General features: G+C 37.2%; 1 protein-coding gene across 2 annotated transcripts in view; it reads left to right on the top strand.

Annotated features, from left to right (window-relative positions):
• Positions 1 to 27,755, top strand: part of LOC309479619 (60 kDa lysophospholipase-like) — a 106,569-nt gene that overhangs the window by 50,627 nt on the left and 28,187 nt on the right. For both annotated transcript variants that reach the window (XM_082143784.1, XM_082143785.1), the window contains exons 2-5: positions 23,828 to 23,957; positions 26,079 to 26,190; positions 26,472 to 26,597; positions 27,079 to 27,162. In XM_082143784.1, coding sequence (XP_081999910.1) covers positions 23,828 to 23,957; positions 26,079 to 26,190; positions 26,472 to 26,597; positions 27,079 to 27,162 — 452 coding nt within the window. The remainder of the gene's footprint in view (positions 1 to 23,827; positions 23,958 to 26,078; positions 26,191 to 26,471; positions 26,598 to 27,078; positions 27,163 to 27,755) is intronic.

Below are 27,755 nucleotides of genomic sequence, written 5' to 3'. Positions count from 1 at the left end.
AGAAAATTAACAAAGACCCAGAGTTAAAGTTGAGATGAAATCAGTTGAGAGAGAGATTTTACTTTAAGACCAAATTAAAACACAGGAGACAACGATCAGTGGGAGGAGGGAGTGGGCAAGACAAAAAAGAAATCCTTCTGGTTGAAAAATTGAGTAAATTATAAGGATGGCTGAGGCGAAACAGTCGTTCCGAAGCTTTGCGAGATCCCGAAGCGCAGATGTTTCGAAACACTGATCCAAAGCGTGATTCAAAACACCCATGTCACGTGACTATGGCCAAACGAAGCCTCGAAGTGTTTCACTAGTGTTTCATCAGGTGTGGTCCGCCGAATCAGCGTTTGATTGACACGGTCGGGAACAGACCACACAATCGCACATCTGTATAAAAGTGAAATCAACGCATATTGACCTCGTGGGTTTTTGTGAGAGGAGTTTGATTTTGAGATAGCGGATTTTTGGTGATATAGTGACATAGTGCGATTTGATTAGTTATAGGCTATTTAGGCTTACATTTAAATTTACACAACACATTGACTGATAGGCTAGAGACAGACAGAGTATACATATTATAGTGACACATAGATACATAGATCATAAATATATATATAGACAGCTAGATTAATATATATATATATATATATATATATATATATATATATATATATATATATATATATATAGATTATAGATACATAAATACATGGATAGATTATATATATATGTATATACATAATACATAGATAGATTCATATAGATAGATACATAGATAGATAGATTTGGATAGATAGATAAAATGGAGGCTCCCCAGAAGAGATGCCGTACATCTGTGGTGTGGGAGCATTTCCGTTTAGAAATCCCAAATAAAGTGAGATGTGTGTATTGTGATCGGCAGATAGCCTACTGCAACAATACATCATCCATGATGCGCCATTTGAGGAGAATTTGAAATTTGCGTATTTGCCCAGAACTCATGATCCACTAACTTACTGGAAAGAGAGAGCAGTAATCTTTCCTCATTTGTAGGTTATGTCCTAGCTAAAAAATATCTTTGCATGCCAGCAACAAGTGTCCCTTGTGAGAGGATTTTTTTCAAAGGCTGGAGAAATTATCTGTAAAAAAAGAAGTAGGTTAAGTCCTTCCACAGCAGAGAAATTAATATTTTTTAATAAAAATCTCTAAAAAAGTGAGACATTGTAGCTTGATTTCTTTTATTAATATTCATTTTGCAGGACCAAAATAACATTATGCACAGTGAGAAGCCTATAGGTTACAAGCTTCACATATTAGAAAAATACAATAATAAAAAAACAACACATTTTTTTAATGGCTCGTCAAGGTTGTTTCAGATCAACACCTGCAAGTGACCACTAGGTGTCACCGTTGAGACGGGTGTCGGATTGATTCGAAGCCTCGAAACAATATGGCCCATTTGGTTCAACTGTTTCATTGCTTCACGAAGCCTCGATCTGCCCACCACTAGTAAATTACCAGACATAAACAGCATTTCATGAGAATGGGAAATCAAATATTTCTGTGGAATTTCTGTGGAATGTTTTCCCAGTTAATAATTTCTTGCTTTTATTAATCATTTCCTATAAAGACTCATATAGTTTAATTTCATAAACATGGCAGAAGCACACTTGCACGTGCTAATATAACTAGCAAATAGACTATCACTATACATTTGCATGTACAGAACATGCCATATACAAAGTCGTGAAATTTCGCAGTCAATCCTCGACCTCACCACAGGCTCTACTCTTCACCACAATGGTAAACTTCAAAACTACAACATACCTTAAATGCCTATAATCCCGACATAACATACAATTAAATACTAACACGTCTCTCTCTATATTAATCTTGTGCAAAAACACAAAATAATATTTAATTTCAACATGTATTCTCTTTATGCAGTCTGATGCAAAGCATGCTGGGAACTGTAACTCTGCTGAACTCATTCAATTTATGTTCAGCTTAATATAAGAATTTTTTGAGTTCACTTAACTTTTTTCTGTTAAGTACAATGCACTTTCAGTAATATTTAAGTGAAATAAACTAATTTCATTGGTTAATTTCACTCTTCGGGTTTACAGTACCATATACAACAATTCATTGTCTTATTATTCAAGAGTAAACACTCCCACCTTTAAAAAAAATATAACAACCTCTTTGGGAATGGGTGCCACAGCTTCCCATCCATCTGAGACAGTAGATCCCGAACGGCAGCAGTCAAGGTGGGGTAGTTGTAAGAGTTTACTGGAGACTGAACCATGGCATCGTTGGCCAGTGGGGAACTATTAGATTTAGCCTGTGGTATCTCTCCTGAACACATCTCAAGACTGGCCAGATAAGTGGAAGAAGAGGATAAGCGTATAGCAGAAGATCTGGCCACTCGTCCCCAAAACCAAAGGGGACAATGTGTTGATGTTGTGCTGGCAAACAGGTCCACCGATGCCGTCCTGTATCTCTCCCAGATCAATTGAACCACTTCCTTGTGGAGACAACAATCTCCTGACCTTGGGCAGCAGTGAGAGAGGGTCCAGAGGTTTTAGACTAGGGCTGCACGATTAATCGAAATGAAACTGCACGCGATTTGGAAAAAGCTGCGATTATTTTATGTGCAGCTTGTCAGTGAAGTACGGCTCTGTGATCAGTAGTAAATGCTGCTCCATCTAAACGCCAGAGGGCATCTCATACAGACACGCCAAATATGCCCGCCGCTGAAGTACGATAGCACACATCACTCCAGGAAATCCCTATGAGCATCATACTATCACTGTAGCTGAATAAACAGAAGATTGAAACGCTTTGATTGATTTTTTAAATGTTTGGAGTGTGTGTTTTTTTTTTCAAATTCACGTTATAAGTGACTCAAACTCGCAGTGCTTTCAGATGGAGCAGCATTTACTACTGATCACAGAGCCGTACGTCACTGACAAGCTGCGCATAAAAAAAAATCTTGATTTTTGTGATTTCATAATTGCAATAAGCCAAATCGTATTAAGCACAATTTCATGTTAATTACGATTAATCGTGCAGCCCTAGTTGGAGACATGACCGAGACTACTCGTTAACTACTCGTTGACCGAGACCACCCTGGTGATTGATGAGAAATACTACAGTTGTATTGTCTGTTCCTGCCTGAAAGAAATACTACCCACAGATCCAACAGATTAGTTGTGGGCTCCACCTCCCCTGAATGCCACAATGCTGCCACAGTCCTCCCTGACAGAGAAGCATCTGTAGTTATCGAATCTCTGCGCCAAGAGGTGGCAGAATCAACAGATCATCCCGCTGCAATGATGCCAGGGCTGCATGAATACATTCATACATTCTGTGAACAAGTGAGCAGAGAGACAGCCTGAAGGGAAGCACACTGTACTGGAACATTCTGTCTTGAATTGTGAACCATAGAAACTGTCGGTGAAACTGAATTGAACTAGGGTACTTCATTATGTCACCACCAATAAATTATTACCCAACAGGTCATCCCCAGTATTTATTCTTCTTATTTATTTATTTTATTTTTTATTTTTTCATAACTAATATGTCTCATAAACACACAGTTACAGCAGCCAGAGAAAAACTAGTGTTTAAAAGACCAACTTAAGCAAACACTGATCACCATAATGGCGTGACAGTCTCATTCTGTTTTGGTTTCATTCTGTTCCCTGTGGTCATTTGCCTATTTTCACTGTATGTATCAGAATCCACTGGAGGCAAGTTGAAGTGAGAACCCAATTGCAGCTTTAATTCCAAAACATGATCAAACATAAAAACAAAGGCGTGGCGTGACGTGGCATTCAAAACATGAACATAACCTTACAAGACACAACAGTGGTTACAGGAAACAATACTTGATAAGGACACGTGACAAACATGAGGGCTTAAATACACACAAGACTAATGACAAGACAAGGGACACCTGTGCACAATGAACCAATGACAACATAACACAATCACATGGGGAACACATGGCAGGATCACATGACTAACACAGGGAATCACATGACAAGGCTTGAAACATGAACCAAAACAAGACGTGACACTAGGTGTGTTCGACATTGGCTGCGGCTGGATGTAACCGATCGGCGAGAGTAGCCGTGTACAGGCGGGGAGGAGCTGCAAACGGAGACGTGAAGTCGGACACTTTCTGGTTCCCGTTGTGACCGCTCGCGTGGTGTTTGCATACTTTACCACAGCTGAAGTGAAATAAATGCAATATTTGCCAAATAATACACAGATGTTTCAGAGACATTTTCATTCAATGCTTTATGTACTGCTTCATACAGCGTCTGTTTCAACAATAAAGTTCAACATAAGCTACTATCAATGAAGTGGAGTCTACGTTTTTTAATCAGTTTTAATTTGATAAACATGACACAATATAACATCGCAACTACATGAAAATAGTGTTTACTGTTATAAAAAACTGATTTGTGAGCTTTAGAGGAACTAAAGGTGTTCGAATAAACACGAAACACACGTGATCGTTGTCATGCGGTGAATCCGGCCAATCGTGGAACAGCTGTGTCGTCATCAGAGCTTGTGCAGCCGCTCTTGAGAAGCTGCACTGGCTGAGTTCTCCGGCTACTCTCGAATCGCTCTCGCGGTACTTTGATGGCACACGTCACAGTCACGTGGCGTCAGTGGCGGATTTAGCAAATCGGGGGCCCAAGGCGAAGGTAGGTAGGCTATGGGCCCCTACCCATCCAATCTTTAAAAGAGAACGAAAAAAATATGTACCGACTGAATGGTGGATAGGCAGGTAAAGCTAATCTACAGGGAAGTAAAGGTTAGAGAGGAGAAAAAAACGTCCCCTTTAAACCCTGCATACACTTCTTTACTCCTAAACAGAAACATGTTACAATGTTTACATGGTACAATTTCTGGTAAGCTATTATATATATATATATATATATTTTTTTTTTTGCTTGACAAATTTCACCATTTTGATTCAATTCTTGTGATTTGATTCAATATTGACTCATTTGGATAAATATTAGGTAACGTTTCACAAAATAGGCGTTACTTTTTCTCAAGAAAAAAGCTGGTATAATTTAAGGTTAAAATAAGTAATATAGTACACATATTTAGCCAAATACTCTCTCTAGCTCTTTTTTTTTCTAGCCAATTTAAATGGCTTTCCTGAGGTAAATGTTATGTGACGATTGTTCTCCAGCTGTTTTACCTCTTTCCGCGGTTGAAAAACACTTATTGATCGATATTATGAATGAGGAATATACATTTCGGTAAGTTATACTGTATCTTTCAACATTGTTAATTCGTGTTTATTTACTATTAGAGATGATCAGTTCACGTGCCGCTATAGGAATCTGTCACGTCACTAAAACGGCAAAACGGTATTTATTGTTTGAATTTCGTAATAGAATTGACAGAATCTGAGAGCTGAGATTCTTTTAAATATCATGATTCATAAGTAAACTGCTCAGTTTTGTCTGTCGATCTCCGTGTCCTCTTTGCTTCACGATTTTTCTGTGCGTTGGACATTGTTGTTCCTGATCTGTATCCCCAACAGTAGCCGTAAAAAAGTTTGTCATCTTTGGCAGCGTTCCCAAATGCTTATCAGCGTCTTTTCACTTTTTTCTTTTATTTGAACCGCTTGTGTAACTTAGAAACTTTAAATTTTCGCGTTTAGACTCGTCTTGCTCTGTTTGTGTATTTCCCAGTCCTCCTGTTACTGCGTGTTGTTTATCTTTCGCGCCGCGCACCTTTACGGACTTTTTGCTTTCCTCCCGCTTCCTCCTTTTTTCAGCACCGCTTGGGTAGCAAGCTTCGCTTCATTTTTACTCTGTCTACTACTCTGTACACTCTGTCTGTCAATCACTTATTTTTCTCCGTCAGTTTTTTGGCACAGCCATGTCACTTTCGCAGATGCGCAGTAAGTGAGATAATGGAATAGTCCAATGTAGTGAGGCGGGGGGCCCCCTCCTGTCTGCGACACTAATGATTTGATGCCATTTTTCGCAAATGGAGTTTTAGAAATATATAATAAAAAAAAATGTATTAAAAAAACGTAAAAAGCATAAGTTAATAGGGCATTTTGGGGGCCCCAAGGTAGCTCGGGGCCCAAGGCAATTGCCGACCTTTGCCTAATGGTAAAGTCCGCCCCTGCGTGGCGTCGCGCTATATCAAGTCGGACAAAATTTCTAACCGGCATGCACTGCTTCAAGTCAGCCGCCGATCGGTCTGCGCAGAGCTGCATGAAGTCGAACAAGCCTACTGTTATTAGTTCATGGTTCTTAGTTACACCTGTTTCAGTTAGTTAAGTAGCTCCCGATGTGTGTTTATAGCTATACCCTTAGTTTCTTCACTTCATTGTTCTGTCATTTGCCTTGTACGTGGTCCTGTTAGTACCTGTTCCATTTACATTTATTGATTAAAGAATATTTTTGTTGTATCTCCTTCGTTGTGCGCATTATTACAGCAACAGTTCCTGAAAATAGTTGACTGCAATCTTTATTATTTTCAATAAATCATCAATCTTCTAAACATCTGTTAATTCTTACTGTAAAAAGTAAGAACTTTTCAATCTAAACTAATCTGGTTTGTAATAAGTGAAGCTGATATTGGTGTTTTTGTGTTTAATCATCCTCTCCTGCGATCTTGAGAGATCTTTTAGTGTTTAATGTTCTGTTCAGTTTTGTGAGGTTGCCATTGTGCTGAAGAGTAGAGCCTGTGCTTCAGTCCAGGAGAAGACCAAGAAACACTGATAAACAGCTGCATTTTGCTTTATTTAAAAGGCAGTCATTGCAGTGATGTCTATTAACTACGTTACATTTTTTCATTTTTATTAATTCAGTTAAATTTCAGATATACACAAAGTATTTGAACAGTATTTGCAGTTTAATAAATACAAATAAATGTATGGTCCATTGTTCTCCAAATACACTTTTTTTATGTCTTTGTATTAACAACTTACAACTTTGAGTGAATCCGGGTTCACACTGTACGATTTAGCCGTTTGAGACACATTTTCAGAATGTTAAAAGATTCCTCTGATCCTGTGCCAAAATCTGAAATCTTTGATCATTAGCTTGACATGTTCGCTGACAGCTGATTAATGACCATTGTGATCCAGTTTTACCTCAGACAAAATTTTGGCAGTGTCAGAAGTTTTGAGGCACAGTTCTGCAGTGTGACTTCTCCTATACGACAAACATCAAATCAAAAACCAATAGGAGCGCAGAACCTGATGATGCAATTAGTGAGACAACAACAAACCACCTCTTGCTCCACACACATCCGTTTTTTCTCCAGTTTTCTTTTCAAGAAAAGACATCAAAATTAGTGCTAGAGATGTCTAGTAATGTGAACAAGCTTGTTAAGAAAAGTATTTTGTTTGAGGTCAGTGAACTAAAATCTTTAAGTTGACTGAACTAAATACTCAACTTGTAAAATTGTATCCGCTAGTTACCTCTACTAAGTGGTACTAAGTTGTATTAACTCAAAAATGATGAGCTTATTTACTTGCTAAATTTAAGGCAATGGATTTCCTTAAGTTTTATAAGTAAACTTGCACTCTGTTGATTTGGGTCCCGCAGGAGTGCAGGTCTCTACTCTAGATCCCTCTGACATGAAACCCTGGATTACCAATGGGCCCTTAAAGGTGCAGTCTGTAAGAATGACTGCTAGTGGTCGAAATAGGTACTGCAGTCCAAATTCAAAATATCAGAGATCGTTGTTTCCCCCACCCCCTTCTTCTCAGACTTGACGCTCACGCGGGTTGCCAGTTTAAGCAACAGAAACAAGCGCAATTGACAAGGACACTTACAAGTAAGTTGATGCGCTGATTTATCCGCATTTTAATATGCTCTCGTTCATGGAGATTTTTAGGTTGTGTGGAATCTGCAATTTCTGACCCAGTTTGTTTGCTGGCTGCACTACGCTGTGTTTCCTGCCAACTGGCATCCCGGGGTGTCGAAATACTATTGGCTGAACTGACAAAGGGCGAGATCACACAGACCAAAACAAAAACCGACAGACAACATGGAACGTGTAAAATAATAAGTAAAATAACTGGCTGTAGAAGTGTTTTTCAGAGAAACGAGTATGTGAACTTAACATGTTTCCTAAATATCTGCAAACATATTATGGTATTTTTATGCTTTAGTAGAGTGAAAAAGTTACATACAGCACCTTTAAGTCAGATAAAACCTGTACTTGAACCCCTGTGGAGATTGTGTACAAATTCAGTGATGAATCTGTTCAAAAGTTAAAGGGGTCATGAACTGAGAAATCAAATTTTCCTTAAGGTTTTGACATATAAGAGGTCATCATATAAGGCTCTTAGTAGGGTGTAAATAATCTGTTATTTAAACTGATTGAATTATATATAGAAAGCGATTAAAGAACGCTCCGTTTACAATAGTTGCAGTCAATGCAACCAAAACTCCAGTAATAATCAACAAATCTCTTATTTACACTGTGTTTGCACTTTTAGTTATGATGAAAGCATTTGTTAGTGTGCAGAAATCGAGTTGCAATGACGAGATCACTGCATTCATGCGCCCAACATGTCTGTGATCGGCTATGCTCATCACTGCAACCTTTCATGCCACAATCTTAATATAATGCCATACATCTAATTGCATTGCTATAATTATCACGTTTAACGAGTAGTTAACATTGAGAGCTATATTAGTAAAAACATGCCAGAAGTTTTTCGAGTCCCACATGTAATACTATTTCATATGCAAAGCTGTTAGCCAATCACAGCAGTGGGCTTTTACACTTAAGTCTCACACAGACACGCCCCTTCAAACAAAGCGTTCAAATCAGAAGACAAAATCAGGCTAGGAAAATGCCTTTTTTTTTTTTAAATGGCCCAGGCAGTTTTACGCCCCTGTTGTTCCTGATGCGTCCAGTAGGGGAGGCTGTACAGCGAATTGAGGTATGTTAAATAATCTGCTTAAAGGGATAGTTCACTTTGAAATAAAATGTTGGTATGTTTTAGCTTACCTCAAGGGCATCCAAGATGTAGGTGTCTTTGTTTTCGCAGTAGTTTCAATTTTGATATTTTTAGGTCAAACCGTTCTTGTCTGTCAGTCATATAATGCAGGTCTATGGTCACCACCTCAAAGAGCATGCACAGAGAAGTCCAAATTAAACAATTCCCCATCGTAAGTACACATTGATGGCCTAAGACACGAAACGAGTGGTTTGTGTGAGAAAACGAACAGTATTTATATCGTTTTTACCTCTTGTACACAACCACGTCCAAGTGATCTGAGGGCGCGCGCGAGCACACGTCACACACCAGGAAGCGCGCGCCCTCAGATCACTTGGACGTGGTTGTGTACAAGAGGTTAAAACGATATAAATACTGTTTCTATATTTCTATATATCAATTGATGGGTCTATAATTTATTTCGAGAGACAAAAAGTTCTTGACGGTCAGGTTGATGTTCTGTCTGGCTCAAACTTAGCTAACAAAGTGTAGGTTTAGCTGCCCCTAGTCTTCTCTACTCACTCTCAAAATACATTTTTGTAATTTGTTGCCTGTCTTGCGTGAGATGGCCTATTCTGGTAAGACCCTGTTTACACCTATTAAAACATACTCCACATATTTTCTGGGGTAACATACAGTAGATATTGGAAATATGTGAACTTGTTTAGTTTTTTTACATGGTGTGAACACACAAAAGACACATTTATAATAGGCATATATGTAGGCCTATATATGTATGTAAATCTAAAGTAAAGAGTTTAACTGCACACTCACTCAAATATTTTGATTATTTCCAACGTCATACATGATAAAACCCACATTCAAAACTTTTCCCATATGGTTTGAATGTAGATTCTGGTTTGAGTTGTTTCTTATAAATGAGATAATCTAATTATCTAATTTATATCTTAATTTAAATTTTTCTTAAAATAGCTTACTGATCTGGACTAAAATGTTGGCAATGTGCACTTAATGTGTGTTTTATCATACTCTGTCTTTACCAAGTTCTCTTTAATTTGCATCTCATAAAGGTGTGTGTTTGCTTTAGCTATAAGGAAATGAAAAGCTCTCTCTCTCTATAAACTTGTATAAACTATAAATGCCCACCTCTTTTTTTAACTGCATTCCAAACCAATAGCTTGTCTAGTAAATAAACGACTTACAGAGACATACATGGACATGTTTTTCATGTCATTTTCAATTTTCTTTGCACAGTCCATCATCAGTGGCCAAAATAAATCAAAGTGGCTTGACACTTTTCCAAAAGTGTTCCACCAACAAGTTCCTGTGTGAGAATGTTTTTCTCAGTGAGCAGGAGCACTTTGACAGGAGGATAGAAAAACAGTTAAAGAAGAGTGGCAAGCCATCGGGGAGTCATCTACGGGAGTAATCATAATTCATAAATAGTGTTAATAAAAAATAAAAAATTGTGAACAACAATATTGTCTCTTTCTTCTAAATGGCCCTTGGAATTTTAGAAAGGGACAAATTGTGTTTGTCCCTATAACATGCTATGTAGGACACTGTTTTGTAGCTGTATGATGACCAATAGTGAATAGTACAATATTTCATCGAGGATCCATATGATTACACGGTACTGTATGTCTAATGGGCTAAATATGGTTAATATCTAAATGTAAATTTATATAAATTTTATATACATATATAATATATACATATTTCTCTAAGTATCCTGTATATAAAAACCTATGGTAAATATAACTATTCTACAGTAGGTCATATATCATTACTTGTCATCTGATTATTAATTTTTGAATTCACAAAAACAAATAGTCTTCAGTAGGCTGAGTGAAGAGAGTGAAGCCCAACTGAATATCTACAGATATTTTAATCCGTAGTGCAGAATGTGATGGATTTTTAATTAATCATAACTAACATTTATTTTTCTTGCAGGAACAACCTTTAAATGCTTTTGAAATCTTAAATGTTTCCAAAACCCTTTGGTCAAAAACTTGTGACTGAGTGTGTGAGTATAAAAATAACAAAAATGGGAAATGAAACTAGACAGATGTCTAATTATTCTTGTGTTATTCTGAATGGGTGCCAGTCTAGCCCTACTGTAGGAAGTATTGACTGTGCAGAATTCTCTGGAAAAGACAGTATGGCTAGAAAAGCAACAATATTGGTCACTCCATTTAATTTTAAAAGGTAATTTTCTAGATTCAATAAAAACAATGAATCTAATTCTAAACTTTTGAAATCACATGCTGCCATCACCAGGAGTACGAGATGGAAATGTTTTTTCTTTTTGTCCATGGATCCAAGATTGTGTGGAGATCTCCAAATCTTCTTTTAAATATCTCATGAGCAACAACAAAAAGTTTGAAAATTTAAAATTGTGCAATGAATGACAGATTGCATTTGAGAAACTAAAATCGGCTTTCGATCTCAACTGCAACTGTAGGTGACTTTGAGTGTGTGAGTTTAAAAATAACAAATATGGAAAATGAAACTAGACAGATGTCCATGTCTATGTTTGAAACCTTGTGAATGTGGTTATGAGTAATCAAGAAAATCTTACACTACATCCTTATGCATCGCTTTCTGACAGGACTTTTACGTGCTTTTCCCAAACCACTGAAGTGACGTCGACGTCCGGGTTAGCAGTAGCATGAGCCGTCAGGCAAGTGTTATTTAAATAAACTCCTGATATACTTACAAAATTGCCAATGCCTCGTTTTATGAGTACAGAACCTATTTGTACTACTGTAGAAGTGGTACAATTCTGGGCATTATTAGTGGGGTAATTTACGAGATACAGCCTTGGATCCATTAGCGCCTGCACTAAGCCATTCGGCTGATATCTCCACTGGCGGAGCTAGGGGGTGGCCAGGGGTGGCCGTGGCCACCCTTGGTCTAAGCTTGGCCACCCCTTTGGCCACCCCTCTCACAACTGCTGTTTCTGTCTCTTTTTTTATTGACAAAAATTGCGTTTTTTTAAAACGCTGAACCGTCTCTTTAAGACCACAAAAAACGTGAAACTTTTCAGACGCACACTCCAACTTCACCTCAGCGCCAGGCGCAAAACGAGTGCGTAAATGTGCAAGTGCCGAATGAGCTTCAGCAGAACATCAGACAGTGATATGCACATAAATATAGTAAATATAGAGCCAATCTTTCTCAACTGGTGGGTTGCAAGACCGTTTTGAGTAGGCCTAAGTCGAATAGTGTGCAGTCAACAACAAACGTAATTCTCTTTTTTTCTGATGCTACTTTTATTTTAGAAGATGTGTGTGAAAGCTTGTGACACTTCTGTCGTTTTGCGCCTGGCGCTGAGGTGAAGTTGGAGTGTGCGTGGTTTTCTTAATAGGCTATATAGCCTATTCTGATTTCACGTTGAAGAATAAAAAAGGGGTTTGGTTTTACTCCACATTTGCGTGTATGTATATGATATTTAGTGAAAAATGTTTAGACTTCAGTTGTCTCGCCAAGTCAGAAAACGAAATGAATCCAGCCCTTTGGGAGATTCAGCTAGAAGGCCGGTTAGCGCCCTCTGGAGGGAGACACCATATAGCATCTTTGCAGGTAATGGGGACAGATCACAGTCTATGGGACAGATAGGCTTGTGTGCATTTGTGAATCAGGGCCGCGGAACGACAGTCTCAAAAGATTCCACAGATACAAAAGCGCATATTCAGGGGCATTCTTAAGGCAGAACACCAACGCAAAAGACTCTGAAATTACATAAAGCAAAGTTGTGGATTGTGTTGTGAGCAAAGCAGGGGGAGTAAGGACAATAAATGCATGATTTCCGTGTGTGTGGATTGCTTTGCGTGTGTGGATCTCTCGCGTGCATTCGTGGATCGCTGTGTGTGTGTGTGTGTGTGTGAGAGAGAGAGAATCTCTCGCGTGCATTTGTGGATTGATTTGTGTGGATCTCTCGCGTGTATTTGTGGATTGCTTTGCGTGTGTGTGGATCTCTTGCGTGCATTTGTGGATTGATTTGCGTGTGTGGATCTCTCGCGTGCATTTGTGGATTGCTTTGCGTGTGTGGATCTCTCGCGTGCATCTTGCTGCGCGCACATGTGGATCTCTCACGTGAATGTGGATTGATTTGAGTGTGTGGATCTCTCTCGTGCATTCGTGGATCGCTGTGTGTGTGTGAGAGAGAATCTCGCGTGCATTTGTGGATTGATTTGTGTGGATCTCTGTGTGCATTTGTGGATTGCTGTGTGTGTGTGTGTGTGTGTGTGTGTGTGTGTGTGTGTGTGTGTGTGTGTGTGTGGATCTGTCATGTGCATTTGTGGATTGATTTGTGTGGATCTCTCGCATGCATTTGTGGATTGATTTGCATGTGTGGATCTCTCGCACATTTGTGGATTGATTTGCGTGTGTGGATCTCTCGCGTGCATTTTTTGGATTGCTGCGCGCACATGTGGATCTCTCGCGTGCATTTGTGGAAGGTTTTGAAACTGTTTTCACTCCATATGTTTCAAAGCACCAAGTCACCACTTTAGTTGAGGGGCCACACACATGATGAAGTCATTGATAAATAATGCTTAGTTAATGATGACTACTGTATTTGAATGCCAACAGAATTTGTATGTTATGTGCTGTGATTGGCCAATTTTGGGGTCTGTCCACTTACCTGCAGGCTATTTCAGGAGGGTCATTCCACGAAATCGGTGCCTTTTGTGTCCCTGAGAAATAATCAGACGTAGAATTACTATAACAACAAATAAATTTGTGATTTAAAAACATAATAGTACTATGTATTATTTCCTCAATATTACATTAAATTAAAGTCATTTATATATTATTTTAAATAATTTAAATTGCATTTATGCTGATAAGGGTAAGGTTTTTGGCCTGTCCCTCCCTGTGATTGTTCTTTTTCAGCAGGACTTTTAAATCGCAAATTGAAGGCAAAATTATACAAAAATCACATTTTCATATTGTTCTAAGTATAGTGTCACTGTTAAGCAGTGTTTTGGCATAAATATACATTATTTTTAATAAAATATAAACCATTTTATCGGTGTCCCCTGATTTCATGTCATGCCTGTTACCCTCACCAAAAACCCCTTGTAAAATAATGGTACATTCCTGTGACATCACTTCAAGGGAGTTACATCATCTCTAAATCATTATTCCAACAGTTAAAACACAAGTAAGTTTCTCTCTCTCTTCTATAATGCTCTATTTTGATGATTTATTAGGTATAACTGAGGTGGGGACATCATGCAATGTCAAAACTGTTACTGATTTTTAAAGTATAAATTTAAACAATATTTATTTAACTTAATGTAATCAATATCTACAAGTAATATCCTTTCAAAGTGTACAACATGTGCTTTTGTGGCCTTGCCCTAATAGCTAGCAATTAGCAAATTAGCTTGAATTTGTCAAACCTGTTACTGTCAGGCCTGTTACTTTTGTATAGTAACAGGTTTTGACATGTGGGGTAACAGGGATGACATAGATTAGGTGTCACCTTAGCCACACTGTTTTTAAAGAACAGTGATCTTTAAAAATCATTTTTAAAGGTCATCCTGGGTGTTTTATTGAGCTAATGCCTATATCATTCAGAGTTGGTATTGCTGGTGCATCTGGCAATTAAAGTATTAACCCTCTGATGGTCTTCGGGGTCTTTTTGACCCGCAAATGACTTTTGCTGAATAAAATAAAAAAAATTCTCTTTGCCTAAATGGCATGAAACTTTGTACAGCTCTCAACCCTTTCTAGATGTACAATAATAAAAAAAAAAATTATGTTAGCGTGAAAAAAAGTGACTTTCGTGGTCTTCGGGGTCCAGAGACCCCAGACAATAACATGTAATTTTGTAGCAGAATAATATATATATTTTTTTTTTAACAAATGTAAATTTACTCTGTTTATTAATGTTTTTACTCCACATTTGTGCAGTTTTGGGAGGATTTATGATATATTTTAAATTTATATAAATAAATTAAAAATGTTTTTTTTTTTATAGGTTTTTATACAAAACAGTTCATATAGTTTTTTTAATGTAAAATTCACTTTACAAATTTCTAAATTTCATTCATAGGGATAACATGGATAATTTGACATGGTTTTGTGTAACATTTTTGCCCATATTTTGGAAAATGTAGTTTTAAAAGTAAAAAATTATAATTTTAGCCACTAGATGGCTATATAGCCCCATTATATGCTATTTGCTATTTGACTAACTGAAAGATATCTTTTCACAAGTTGTTTCCAGTTGGATTCATATCTAAATATTATGAAATCACAATTCTAACAATAAAAATGACTTTTTTGTGCGATTACAAACAATAGCAGTAGGTGACTGCAGACCCTCGCCCCAATCTTGTAATGTTCAAGAAAGTGAAACCAAATGTTAGCATCTGTTTTCAGATCATCATAGAAAGACCAAGATCTGATTATCTTCCTTGCCTAATAATTGAACCAGATCAGTATATTTTAAGTTCTGTGAGGGGACATACTCACACAGACAAACAGATGGACGCATGGGTCTAATTACTCTAATTACAATACCCTTAAATCTTTAGATCTCTTAGAAATGTAATGTGCTTCACTAATACAACTATGTCAAGTAATACAATTTAAAAAGGTAAAATTTTACAAAATTATGTAAACAAATATGTGCAGTGTATGCTGAAGAATGTGTGTCCTGTCATCCCTGTTACTCTGGTCAGTCCTGTTACTATGATGTCAATCCTGTTACTGTCATTAATTTCATAAAAAATATAAAAATTATATTTGAAATGGCCTTCCAAGTTTTTCCATTGTAACCCTATCTATATTGTATTTTTGACAAAGCCCTTCTTTTAATATCTCTCTTGTAAAAATATATATTTTTCTTAATTGACATGTGATCACCCTCCAAAATTTGTATGTTCTTGGTCATCTGAATGACAAATATAATATTGAGAAAAAAAATCAAATTTTTTAAACAATTCCAGTGAAAAGAGGGACTAAAATACTGCTCATATATGTGGAAACTATAACATATTTCTAATTAAAACTATAGTATATAGTAACGCATGTGTCTGTAACAGGCATGACAAAAATATCAAAACATGAGGTAGATAAATAGTCATAAAATAAAAAATTACATAGCCTGAGATGGCACAATATGATTTCTTGTTATTTTATGCTGTCTTCATTTAATGGATATTTTTTTTTAATTGTTTAAACTTATTTTATATTACAGTATTTCTGAATTGCTAAAACACTAAAATCCATTTGCATAACCAAAGTTGCAAGTGTGCAAACGACTTTATTGATTGAGTCACACAGTTTGCAGAACTTTAAACACTTCTCATGTGGTTAGACACAACTAGCAAATCGGAATCAGTCTTTGTGCAAAACTGTAAACACATTGTCATTCACAAGGCACATGTAGCATTGTGGTGCACTTCAACTCAGAATGGCACAACACAACCCCAAAAGTGAAACACAAGCAACACACTGTTGTCATCGGTAACACACAAGCACTCAAAATTTAACACACCTGTTTCAAATCAGTAATTTGTTGCATCTAATCAATAATCAAGATATAAAGCCATGTCAAATCCAAATGGCATGTGTGATTTTCACAATGGAGGGCAGGGGAGAAGGAGGAAGTGGAAGTGGACGAGGACGAGGAAGAAGAAACAGAGGAGGAAGAGGAGGAGGAGACGGAGGAGGAAGAGACAGAGGAGACAGAGGAGGAAGAGACAGAGGAGGAGGAGGAGACGGAGGAGGAAGAGAAAGAGGAGACAGAGGAGGAAGAGACAGAGGAGGAGGAGGAGACAGAGGAAACAGAGGAAGAGACAGAGGAGGAGGAGGAGACGGAGGAGGAGGAGGAGACGGAGGAGGAAGAGACAGAGGAAACAGAGGAAGAGACAGAGGAGGAGGAGGAGACGGAGGAGGAAGAGACAGAGGAAACAGAGGAAGAGACAGAGGAGGAGGAGGAGACGGAGGAGGAAGAGACAGAGGAAACAGAGGAAGAGACAGAGGAGGAGGAGGAGACGGAGGAGGAAGAGACAGAGGAAACAGAGGAAGAGACGGAGGAGGAGGAGGAGACAGAGGTGGAGACAGAGGAGGAGGGAGAGGAGGAGACAGAGGAGGAGGGGGAGGAGGAAGAGGAGGAGGAGGAAGAGGAAGAGGAAGAGGAAGAGGAAGAACAAGAGCCATCATTTCCAATGAAATTAGAGCAACAATCATTCACCATGTTCTGGTTCATGGAATGAGTATGAGGGAAGCAGGACTACGTGTTCAACCAAATATAAGCAGGTTCTCTGTGGCCTCCATTGTCAGGACATTCAGAGAAGAGAACAGGTAAGTGTACTATCATTTGTGGTCCCTCAAACTTACAGTACAGTATGTACAGTTGTGGAACGTTTCAGTAAATTACTGTAACATATCTCTAAAAATTGGCCCTTTTCTTGCAGTATTACAGTAAAACTAATAGTAGTATTAAAAATAATAGTATTTTATGTATTGTACATATTTGGTGACATTTCAATGCATTAGGCCTGTCTGTACAATTCTAACAAGAGGCTTTATTTGCTAGAATTGAAAGACTGCCACATGCCGGTGGAAGGAGGGGTATGTTCTCACAACAGCAGGAGACCATTATTGTCAATATGGTCCTTCAAAATAATCTCATTCGTCTGCGTGAAATACAACAGCGAGTTGAGGAAGACAACGTGAACTTTGAAGGAATCAACAGTGTGAGTCTCTCCACAATTGACCGTGTCCTGAAACGCAACCTGATAAGTCTCAAACAAGCCTACAGAGTACCATTTGAGAGAAATTCGGAGAGGGTAAAAGAGCTACGATATCAATATGTACAAGTAAGTAATCATGTCCAGAGATTAGACAGCACTATTGAGTTACTGTACATCTTTACTGTGTTGAATGTAATGCAGCACATGTATACAGAGGCATGAAGCCTGGAATGCTATGTCATTTACGTTACTTCAAAAATTAATTTGTTCATTTCTATAGAGAATGTTTCAACTGGATTCCATGGAGAGGCCTCATGAGTGCATCTTCTTGGATGAAGCTGGCTTCAATCTCACCAAGAGGAGAAGGAGAGGCCGCAACATTATTGGTCAACGTGCCATTGTAGAGTTGCCAGGGCAGCGTGGTGGCAACGTGACCATATGTGCTGCCATCAGCAGCTACGGGGTTATTCACCGCCATGTGACTTTAGGGCCTTACAACACTGCCCATCTTATAACGTTTCTGTATGCTCTACAGGAAGCACTACTGAGACGTGAAGAGAGAGGTGATGAGCAGGCAGAGCATCCCATGTATGTGGTAATCTGGGACAATGTGAACTTTCACCGTGGTCCTAGAATCCGTGAGTGGTTTGAAAATAACCCACGTTTTATAAATGTGTGCCTCCCACCATACTCGCCCTTCCTTAATCCCATTGAAGAATTTTTTTCTGCATGGAGGTGGAAGGTCTATGACAGAAATCCTTATGCACAGGAAAATCTCATTCAGTCAATGGATGCAGCATGTGACGACATTGGAGTGGAAGCGATTCAAGGTTGGATTCGGCACGCTAAAGGATTCTTTCCCCGTTGTTTAGCAAGGGACAGGATTGCCTGTGACGTTGATGAGGTCCTGTGGCCTGACCATGCCCAGAGGCATGATGCTGAGGCAGAATGATTCCAAGACATTGCTTGCTATCGATCTGCTGCATTTTTTGTTTGTGACTACATTTACTGTATATGTGTGCAGGATTGTGCAAATACTTCATAATAAATCAAATTTTTCCCCTGCTCTGCCCTGAGTGCAGTGTTTTGCATTTATCTCTGTAGTGTGTAATGACTGCTGTGTAGTGTTTATGCATTAGCTGGATGTGTGTGTTATCTGAAAACAGTGTTTGGTTTTGGGTAAAGATAACATAGTTCTGAATCAATTGTTTGATATAGCAAGACAAGTCAAAGGTTTTGACAGTGTAGCTTAAGTTTGGTGATTTGTGTTTAAGGTTTTGAGAAAGTGAGAGAAACATTCAAAAAATGTGTTTTAGCAATTCAGAAATACTGTAAAAATTTTCAAAGTTGAAAAGGCACTGATTTCGTGGAATGACCCAGGAAAACAGTTCTCACATTAATTTATTTACTGTTCTAGCCTGTTTGCATGCATAAGGTAATGTGTATTTTTGTACATTCCTTTAATAATTCGAAGAGTAGTCTTGCATGCATGAATTAATGCTTTTTTTTATGCAAGAATTCATGATGATTCATGTACCATAACCATAGCTTTATCCACAATGGGTGGTAAAGACCAATTTTTTTTTGTGAACAAAGAAAACATCATGATCATGCGTAATAAATCATAATTCATGATGATGTACTCATCTTAGTTAATGTTTTAATTAAGGTGTTGTTCATCCATGAAGTCATTAATGAAAAACGTTGAACTCGTGTTAGTTCCTGATGATTCATGAGATATTAATGCATGAATGAATGCATATTTCATGCATGAATTTATACATGAATTCATGATAATTCATGTACCCTTACCATAAAGTGTTACCTGATTATTACCAACAGAATCCAATCTGAATTTAATGAATAAATCGTTCGATCGAACCAAGCATGTGTTTGCGCACATGATATCAGGAAGCAATGTAATATGCACATGAAGACAGGGAGGGGACGGTGGTGCATAATTCGAGGTACTCCTCCTACTTCTGCTAGTTTTACAGAGATGTCTTAGCCCGTGCGAATTGGCCATTCATATTACAGACGTCCTGTGATAAAATTACATTACTTCATCTACCCTTGTAAAACGAATCCCGTCCAAATAGGGCTTTAAAAAAATCTGATTCACGTAACTGCACTTCTATTGTGCTTGTGTAGCGGCTACAGCCTATATGCTTTGTGACTTTTTTTATACATTAGCCGACTCCAGGCACTGAGTTGCTTTGTCCCCAAGTGCGTGATCTACTAAAAACGAAGCCTCACTTTCTTTTCAGTAACGTGAATGCTTCACTTTGCTTGTGGTAATGTGGGAACCCAGACCGCTATTCTACGGATTTATGCAAGTTCGTCCATTTACAAACATTCTTAAGCCTGCAGCCTATATTACATTATCAATTAAAATTAACATTAAAATGTGAATTATCAGAAACTTGTCAGTGTTGTTCAGTGGTCAAAATATCATTGAAATCTCCTTTTTTATTATCTAGGATTTTTTTTTTTTTGTTAAAAAACGTTGACAAAATATTTTGTATGCTTTTGTCTTTTAGATAGGATGATGGATGGATAGATAGATACAGTATCTATCTATGTATCGTATCCATCTATCCATCCATCGATAGACATAATAGAAAGAATGCATACATTTTTTATAATTTATCATAGGTCATAATTATTATTTGTATTAGTTTAGCAAGGTTCAAAAAAGAAAAAAAGTTACCATGTGTAATATTTTTATATATGCCCTATATTGCATTCATGCATGTTAAGGTTTCAGTCTGTATGAACATTTTGAACTAAAAAGATCACACATGTGGTTCAGGCCTTTGTTATATAGCACATACAAATAGTATTGCTTTAACATGAGTGGTTAGTACCTTGAACCCAATAACTTTGTCTTTTTTATATTTAATGATAACTTGATTGATGATTATTAATGACAAAAAATGTGGATGTCTGGTCACCCATATATATATATATATACACACACACACACACACACACACACACACACACACACACACACACTTGTTTGTACTTTATTTGCACATTTGGCAAATTTAGATTTTTGTGGGCGGTCCTAGAGACTTTCAGAGGGAAGGGTTTGCCACCACCATATAAAGTCCGATATGGCAAAGTGGAAACACACAAGCCCGGCTCCAACTTCAACAAGCATGTCTTCTCTGGGTCGAGCTCTTTCTCGAAGGCCTGATGTGTTTCAGGTGCAGAAATCTCTCAGTCAGTGCTCCAAGGTAGGGATGGATGTCCTGGAGGTGAGTGTCCTGGTCATATACACCGGCGGAACCATTGGAATGATCGACAAAGGAGGTAAACACCATCACCAGCGCTCACACACACCTGCCTGCATGCATGAGGGTTCACATATGATACAATATTGTGCACTACGCAGTATTATGTTGTTTGACACGTTTATGGGATTATTTGTTTGCTGATTAAAGGGATAGTTCACCCAAAAATGAAAATTCTGTCATCATTTACTCACCCTCAAGTTGTTTCAAACCTGTATGAATTTCTTTTTTCTGCTGAACACAAAAGAAGATATTTTGAAAAATGTCGGTAACCAAACAGTTGATGGACCCCAATGACTTCCATAGTAGGAAAAAAAAAATACTATGGAAGTCAATGGGGTCCATCAACTGTTTGGTTTCAGAAATTTTTGTGTTCAGCAGAAAAAAGAAATTCATACAGGTTTGAAACAACTTGAGGGTGAGTAAATGTTGAAAGAATTTTCATTTTTGGGTGAACTATCCCTTTAAGAGGGGGCAGTTTAAATGGTCAGTGTAAATATTAATGCATGGGTCTATGGAAAGTAGTCTATCTTTAGGATGAACCTATAATGTATTAACGTCATTATATGTGATCTGTAAATAAATGATGCTCTGCATCTCTAGATCTAATTCCAGTTTTTTGAGCATGTATGCCATGACTTAACTAACCTGTACCAAGATTATTTTTTTAAATAGTATAACTAAAATATATGATAGATATTTATTTATTTATTTATTTATTTATTTATTTATTTATTTATTTATTTATTTTCAGATATAAATAAATCTTACAAAAAATGCCACTTGATTATGCACAAATGTGTTTTTATGTTTAAATATACTTTGGGATAGTCTGTGTTAGTTTATTTGCTTATTTTCAAGTCAAAGCTAAAATAACAGTACAATTTGAGATGTAAACAACTATTTCAACTTCACATTCAGATTTACATTAACCTGTTATATTAGGCTATATATTAATTTGGTAACTTCGTTGAAATTAAGAGGTTCGAATGTAGACTAATTTAGATGGGTGTGAAACACAGCAGGCAGTCGGTCAGAACTGTATGAGTTGAGACACACCAGGGTCTAATAGTCAAGTCAAGTTTATTTGTATAGCGCTTTTCACAATACAGATTGCATCAAAGCAGCTTCACAGTATTAAATTAAAATAATACAACAAAGTTTGTTTCAATAATAGTGGACGTACTACAATGGAATGGTTGTATATTTAGAAAATGAAAAAAGGAAAGCGCAAGTCAATAAAGAATCAGTTTTACCAACATTCTTTGATATAGAGAAAGCGTATGATATGCTATGGAAAGAGGGGCTGTTCATTAAGCTGAATAGGATGGGTATTGGTGGCAAGATGTTTAACTGGATCAGATACTTTTTAAAGGATAGAACAATAGAAGTAAGAGTTGGGGTTAACTACTCGAATGGAACACCTCAGGGTAGTGTATGCAGTCCAGTACGGTTTAACATTATGATTAATAATGTTTTCAATACAATAGATGACATTAGAATCAATAGAGCATTATATGCTGATGATGGAGCTTTGTGGATAAAAGGACGACTTATTGATAAAAGTAGAACTAAGATGCAACTAGCTATCAACAAGGTAGAAAAATGGGCATGTGAGTGAGGTTTTCATTTGTCTGTAGAGAAGACTCAATTTATTTGTTTTTCAAAGAAAAGAGTAAGTCCCACCCTAGAGCTTAAAAGGGATGGTTCGGAGTAAAATCAACCTAGGGTCCTATTCACCATGACCTCGAGTCAAACAGTAGTACAAATAGGTTCTGTACTCATAAAACGAGGCATTGGCAAAATTGTAAGTACATCAGGAGTTTATTTAAATAACACTTGCCTGACGGCTCATGCTACCGCTAACCCGGACGTCGACGTCACTTCATTGGTTTGGGAAAAGCACGTAAAAGCGATGCATAAGGATGTAGTGTAACGACGCCCAGTTCCAGGAATGCACTAATATTGTGTTGGTAGTACCAGTTTGCAACAATTATTAGTTAACACTATAACACTTCGGAAAAAAATAAAATAATTTGTCGTTACACTACATCCTATGTATAGTTGAGGGGCTAAGGACTGTAAGGTGCTAGCTGTTGCTAATAAGGTGAAGCTGGTCCAGGTGTGCCGGTAAGAATAACAAAGTCGGAGAAGGAATCCAGTTTAACAGATTTATTTATACAAGCATATGAAGAGTGGGAGCCGGATCATAATGGGTTGTATTAAACAGTGCTCTCTGTGCACAGATCGAAGATGAGCATGAATACTGGCGCTGAGTGGAATCGTCTTTGCTTTATGTCCTTAGAAGTGTCAGCATATATGAGTGTGTGGTCTGTAACAAACAAATAAAAGATATGCTCTAACAAACAATGCTTCTTTCTTATCACAATCACACTCATAACAACATAAATGGCATTAAAACTGCTGGCTTCCCCAAAACATCAACACAATGTTTCAGAACATGAAACATAATACACAGCTTACATGATTACACTGTACTGGATGAGAACTCAAATACTTCTATACATGAATATTTAATTGGATTAATCACAGTTTTGTTGTGACATTAAGCATACGCCATTTAGCTATATCCATTAAAGTAAACAATCAGATTGAGGGCGATTCTCACAAAACTGTATTTTCTGCAAACTTCATGGACCTTAGAGACTCCAAAAGGAAACCAAATAAACAAATTATATACGAAGTCCATATCATTCTATTATATGAATTTATGAAAATCCCATGAACATTTTTTACTTTACAGAAAAAAAGATTTTACAGAATTCACAGTGTACAGAGAGCATCGACAAAGAGCTTGTTTTAATTTTGGTGCATTTGTTCATAGCTTTTTACAGGCTTTTCTTCTTTGTTTGCAGGTCTGGTTCCAGCACCTGGATGTCTTATTCCATATCTACGATCACTCCCTACTCTGCATGATGAGAAGTACGCACAAGATAAACATGTGTATGGCCGCTACAAGCCTTCGGAGAACGTGTGTGTACTGCCGTAAGTTCCCACACAGATTCACACACATATACGGGATGAAATTAGTCTCAAATAATTGATGAACAAATGCATGCACAATTATCCATAACTATCCACAACCATGCCTTTTTAAATTGCCTGTGCAAAATTCTGAATTAAATGAATGTGCAGCAATTTGTACAAACAATATACATTTTTTGTAAATAAAAATGTTTTCTTTTGTATTAGTTTATCATATTTTGTGTATCAAGATGTGCATTCATTGACCTTTTTACTGAGTAGATCTTATTTGATTCATTTGGATTTTGAGACTTTCTTTTTGCGGTTTTCAAGCTAAAAAATAATACATTTACAAAAGGGCTGCGTTTTCCAAAAGCATCGTAAGCCTAAGAAGTTCGTAAAAACGATAGTAGGCTACGACTGATCTTAATATTACGGTCTGTTTCCCAAAAGCATTGTAACTTAAGTAGCACTTAAGCACTGGAGTTATCGTAGATCCCTTAGTGCAGTGGTTCCCAAACCTGTCCTGAAGGACCCCCAACACTGCACATTTTCTTTGTCTCCCTAATCAAACACACCTGATTCAACTCATCAGCTCATTATCACATGGGTTAATGAGCTGATGAGTTGAATCAGGTGTGTTTGATTAGGGAGACAAAGAAAACGTGCAGTGTTGGGGTGCCTTCAGGACAGGTTTGGGAACCACTGCCTTAGTGCATCGTAAGAAGACAGTTATGAGGTCACCTGCAGGACAACCGGCAGATTACACCTATAACTTTATTCGAGTGCAATGTGATTATAATATAACGTTTTGATTGTACTTTATTGTACACTTTTATTACTCGTTTTTTGTTTAAATGAATGTATAAATGAAATAATAAAAAATTATAGAAAACAAAAAAATTGAAATAATTGAATCTAATAATTGTAATATAAATTAAATGAATGAACAAAAAAATTATTAGAAGATGTAATATGCTTCAAAGACTGGGAAAAATAGGGATGCATTAAAAAAATCTAATGCATCAGGCTCAGCTTGAGTTACTCTTACTCCTCCATGGATGCCAGTACCATCACAAATGCCATCTGACGCACTTGTGCCAAGTAGTGACAAGGCCTTTTCTTCCTCTGCTGTGAGAAGGGGGGACTCATTGGGCCCACCACCTGTTTTATTAAATGTTGTCCCCTTTTCCTTTTAGCAAGGCTGGCAAAGTCCTGCCACTTCTTCCTGACCTCGTTCCGTGAAATGAATGTGAAACGTGAAATGAACGTGAACGTTCGTTAGGTCGCTCGTAGAAAATGCTCGTAAGTGCTAAGATCCATCGTTATCTGGAAACGCAGCCCAGCACAAATCACATGTACAAAATCCAATTCGTAAATTCAAAACACAATTCATAAATGCACAAGTAAAAGCATATTTCCCCAAATGCTCACACAATGCATCTTACCTAAATAAATGTAAAATGTTTACACAAGTATGTATATATCAAGTTCTTGAATTAATTTCCATCACATATTTATGAATGATGTTACATTTATTTATGGATCGTTTATTCTGCATTTGCAAATCGTCACACGTGCGTGGACTGCTTTGAATTTGTGTGCGGTATTTTTGAGACCTTCCTGACAGGTTAAGATTCATACATATCATTTTGTGGAGGATGTTCTGTTTAGCCAATCGCGGTAGCTGTTTGTGAATGTAAAAGGTCTATGTAATGTAAAAGTTTTAAAGATCAAAGTGTATGAAGAATAAAGGTATGTATTAACTTTATTATTTATTAACTTATTTATTACTTATTTAACTTATTTATTAATTAAAGTCGCCCCAGAGCGGTGAGCGAAGTCTGAAGTCTAGCTGCATCACATTCACTCATCCGCAAATAATTTTCGTTTTAAAAACAGGAGAGGAGAAGACGCCCCTGAAATCAATCTGAATCTCACTGTCAATAAATAATCTATCTTTTTTTGTTTTGTTTTAGTTGATCTAGCTAAACTAACCCATGAGTGCCTAATAGTCTTTGCTGGTTCAAATAAGAAGTTTTGCTTTAGCCTACTTTTAGTGCTTGTTTTAATGTTTGGGTTTTTTATAAACTTTAAAGTGTTGCTGTATTGTAAACATGTTCTCTCTTTTTTTCACCCCAGACAGTCCAAAGAGAACCTGAGGGTTGTATACACAATTTTAGAGTACAATCCCCTCCTGGACTCCTCTAATATGACCCCAGCTGACTGGGAAAAAATTGCAAAAGACATTGAGGTGCTTCCCTTTTAACCATCTTTATGTTTGGCTTTAGAGTTGCAAGTCATATTGGTTGCATTTTTGGAGGATGGCATGAATTAATATGATTTGTGAAAAGAACTGATGTGATAAATTATTGGATTGTTTTTTAGGTTTTTTTACAAAAAAAATTAATTTTGTAAATTGTAATTGTAGATAATCTTTGGATTTCTTGATTCAGTGAACAGTTCAACAATTCTTTAGTTGGTATGTCAAAATCACTACTGAGATTTTTCAAAGTTTTTCCCCCATTTTCACAGAAATACTATGTGCAATACAGTGGTTTTGTCGTCCTGCACGGCACAGACACCATGGCTTACACTTCTTCTGCCTTATCCTTCATGTGTAAGAATCTGGGAAAGCCTGTCATCGTCACTGGCTCACAGGTAACATGTGACGTTTAAAACTGACCATTTACTCACCTTTGTGTTTCACATATTGAGCATTTCAGACTACTTATACTGGAGCCGTGTGTTGTGATCAGTCAACCGATCTGAGTGTGTTGTGATCAGTCAACCGTTTTGAGTGTGTTTGGGAAATGTCCATGTTTTGAGTGTGCCTCGGGATTGAATTATTTAAATGAGGAATATTGTGACATGTTTGTTCTCGGAAGAAAACTCAAAACTACAGTGAGGCGTTTCAGGGAGTTCTGAGTCAGTGCTTATTGATATAGAGAGACTTTGTGCTTTATAACTTCGCAGATCTTTTTCATGTTCAAAAAGCAACATTACATGCTAAAGAAAGTCATAAAGCATAATAGGACCCCTTTTAAAATTACCTCCAATATTAACATTTAACTAGTGCTCATCAAAAAAGCATCATGTTAACTTCACTAATAGCTTCACACAACCATCTTATATGTTGCAGCTGCCCATCTATGAGTTGAGGACTGATGGGAGAGACAACCTGTTGGTGGCGCTGTTGTTAGCAGGACAGTTTAACATCCCTGAGGTGAGTTTTATATTCTCTGTGAGTGTTTGTAGCCATTACACATTCAGTATGTGCAAGATTGTCCAATACTTGTGATGTTAGGACTGCAGTTATAAAATAGTTTTCATTCAGAATTTCATTATTAAAAAGGATAGTTCACCCAAAAATGAACCCTTTTAGTTCACCCTTTTACTCACACTCGAGTTGTTCCAAACCTGAATTGAATTTCTTTGTTCTGCTGAACACAAAATAAGATATTTTGAAGAATGTTTGTAATTAAACAGTTAATGGGCCCCATTATTTTTTCCATACTATTGAAGTCAATTATGCCCCACTACTGTTTGGTTGACCATATTCTTCTAAATAACTTATTTTGTGTTCAGCAGAAATTCAATTTAGGTTTGGAACAACTCGAGTGTAAGTAAATGATGACAGAATATACTTTTTTTTTTTGTGAACTATCCCTTTAATTAGTTTTAGCATTTAAATAATTTTATTTTAAAATATGAAAGATATATTTTTTAATAAAATACAGGAAATAATATTTGAAGAAATGTAGATTTAAGTCTCCTTTGAGATGATTATATGGTATGCAGTACATTTTGTTTCTGCCA

Source organism: Leuciscus leuciscus (assembly GCF_965113295.1).
Source record: "Leuciscus leuciscus genome assembly, chromosome: 17".
In the NCBI taxonomy this organism is placed as follows: Eukaryota; Metazoa; Chordata; class Actinopteri; order Cypriniformes; family Leuciscidae; genus Leuciscus; species Leuciscus leuciscus.
Note: the sequence above shows the minus strand (reverse complement) of the source record. Positions and strands in the feature narration are given on the sequence as shown.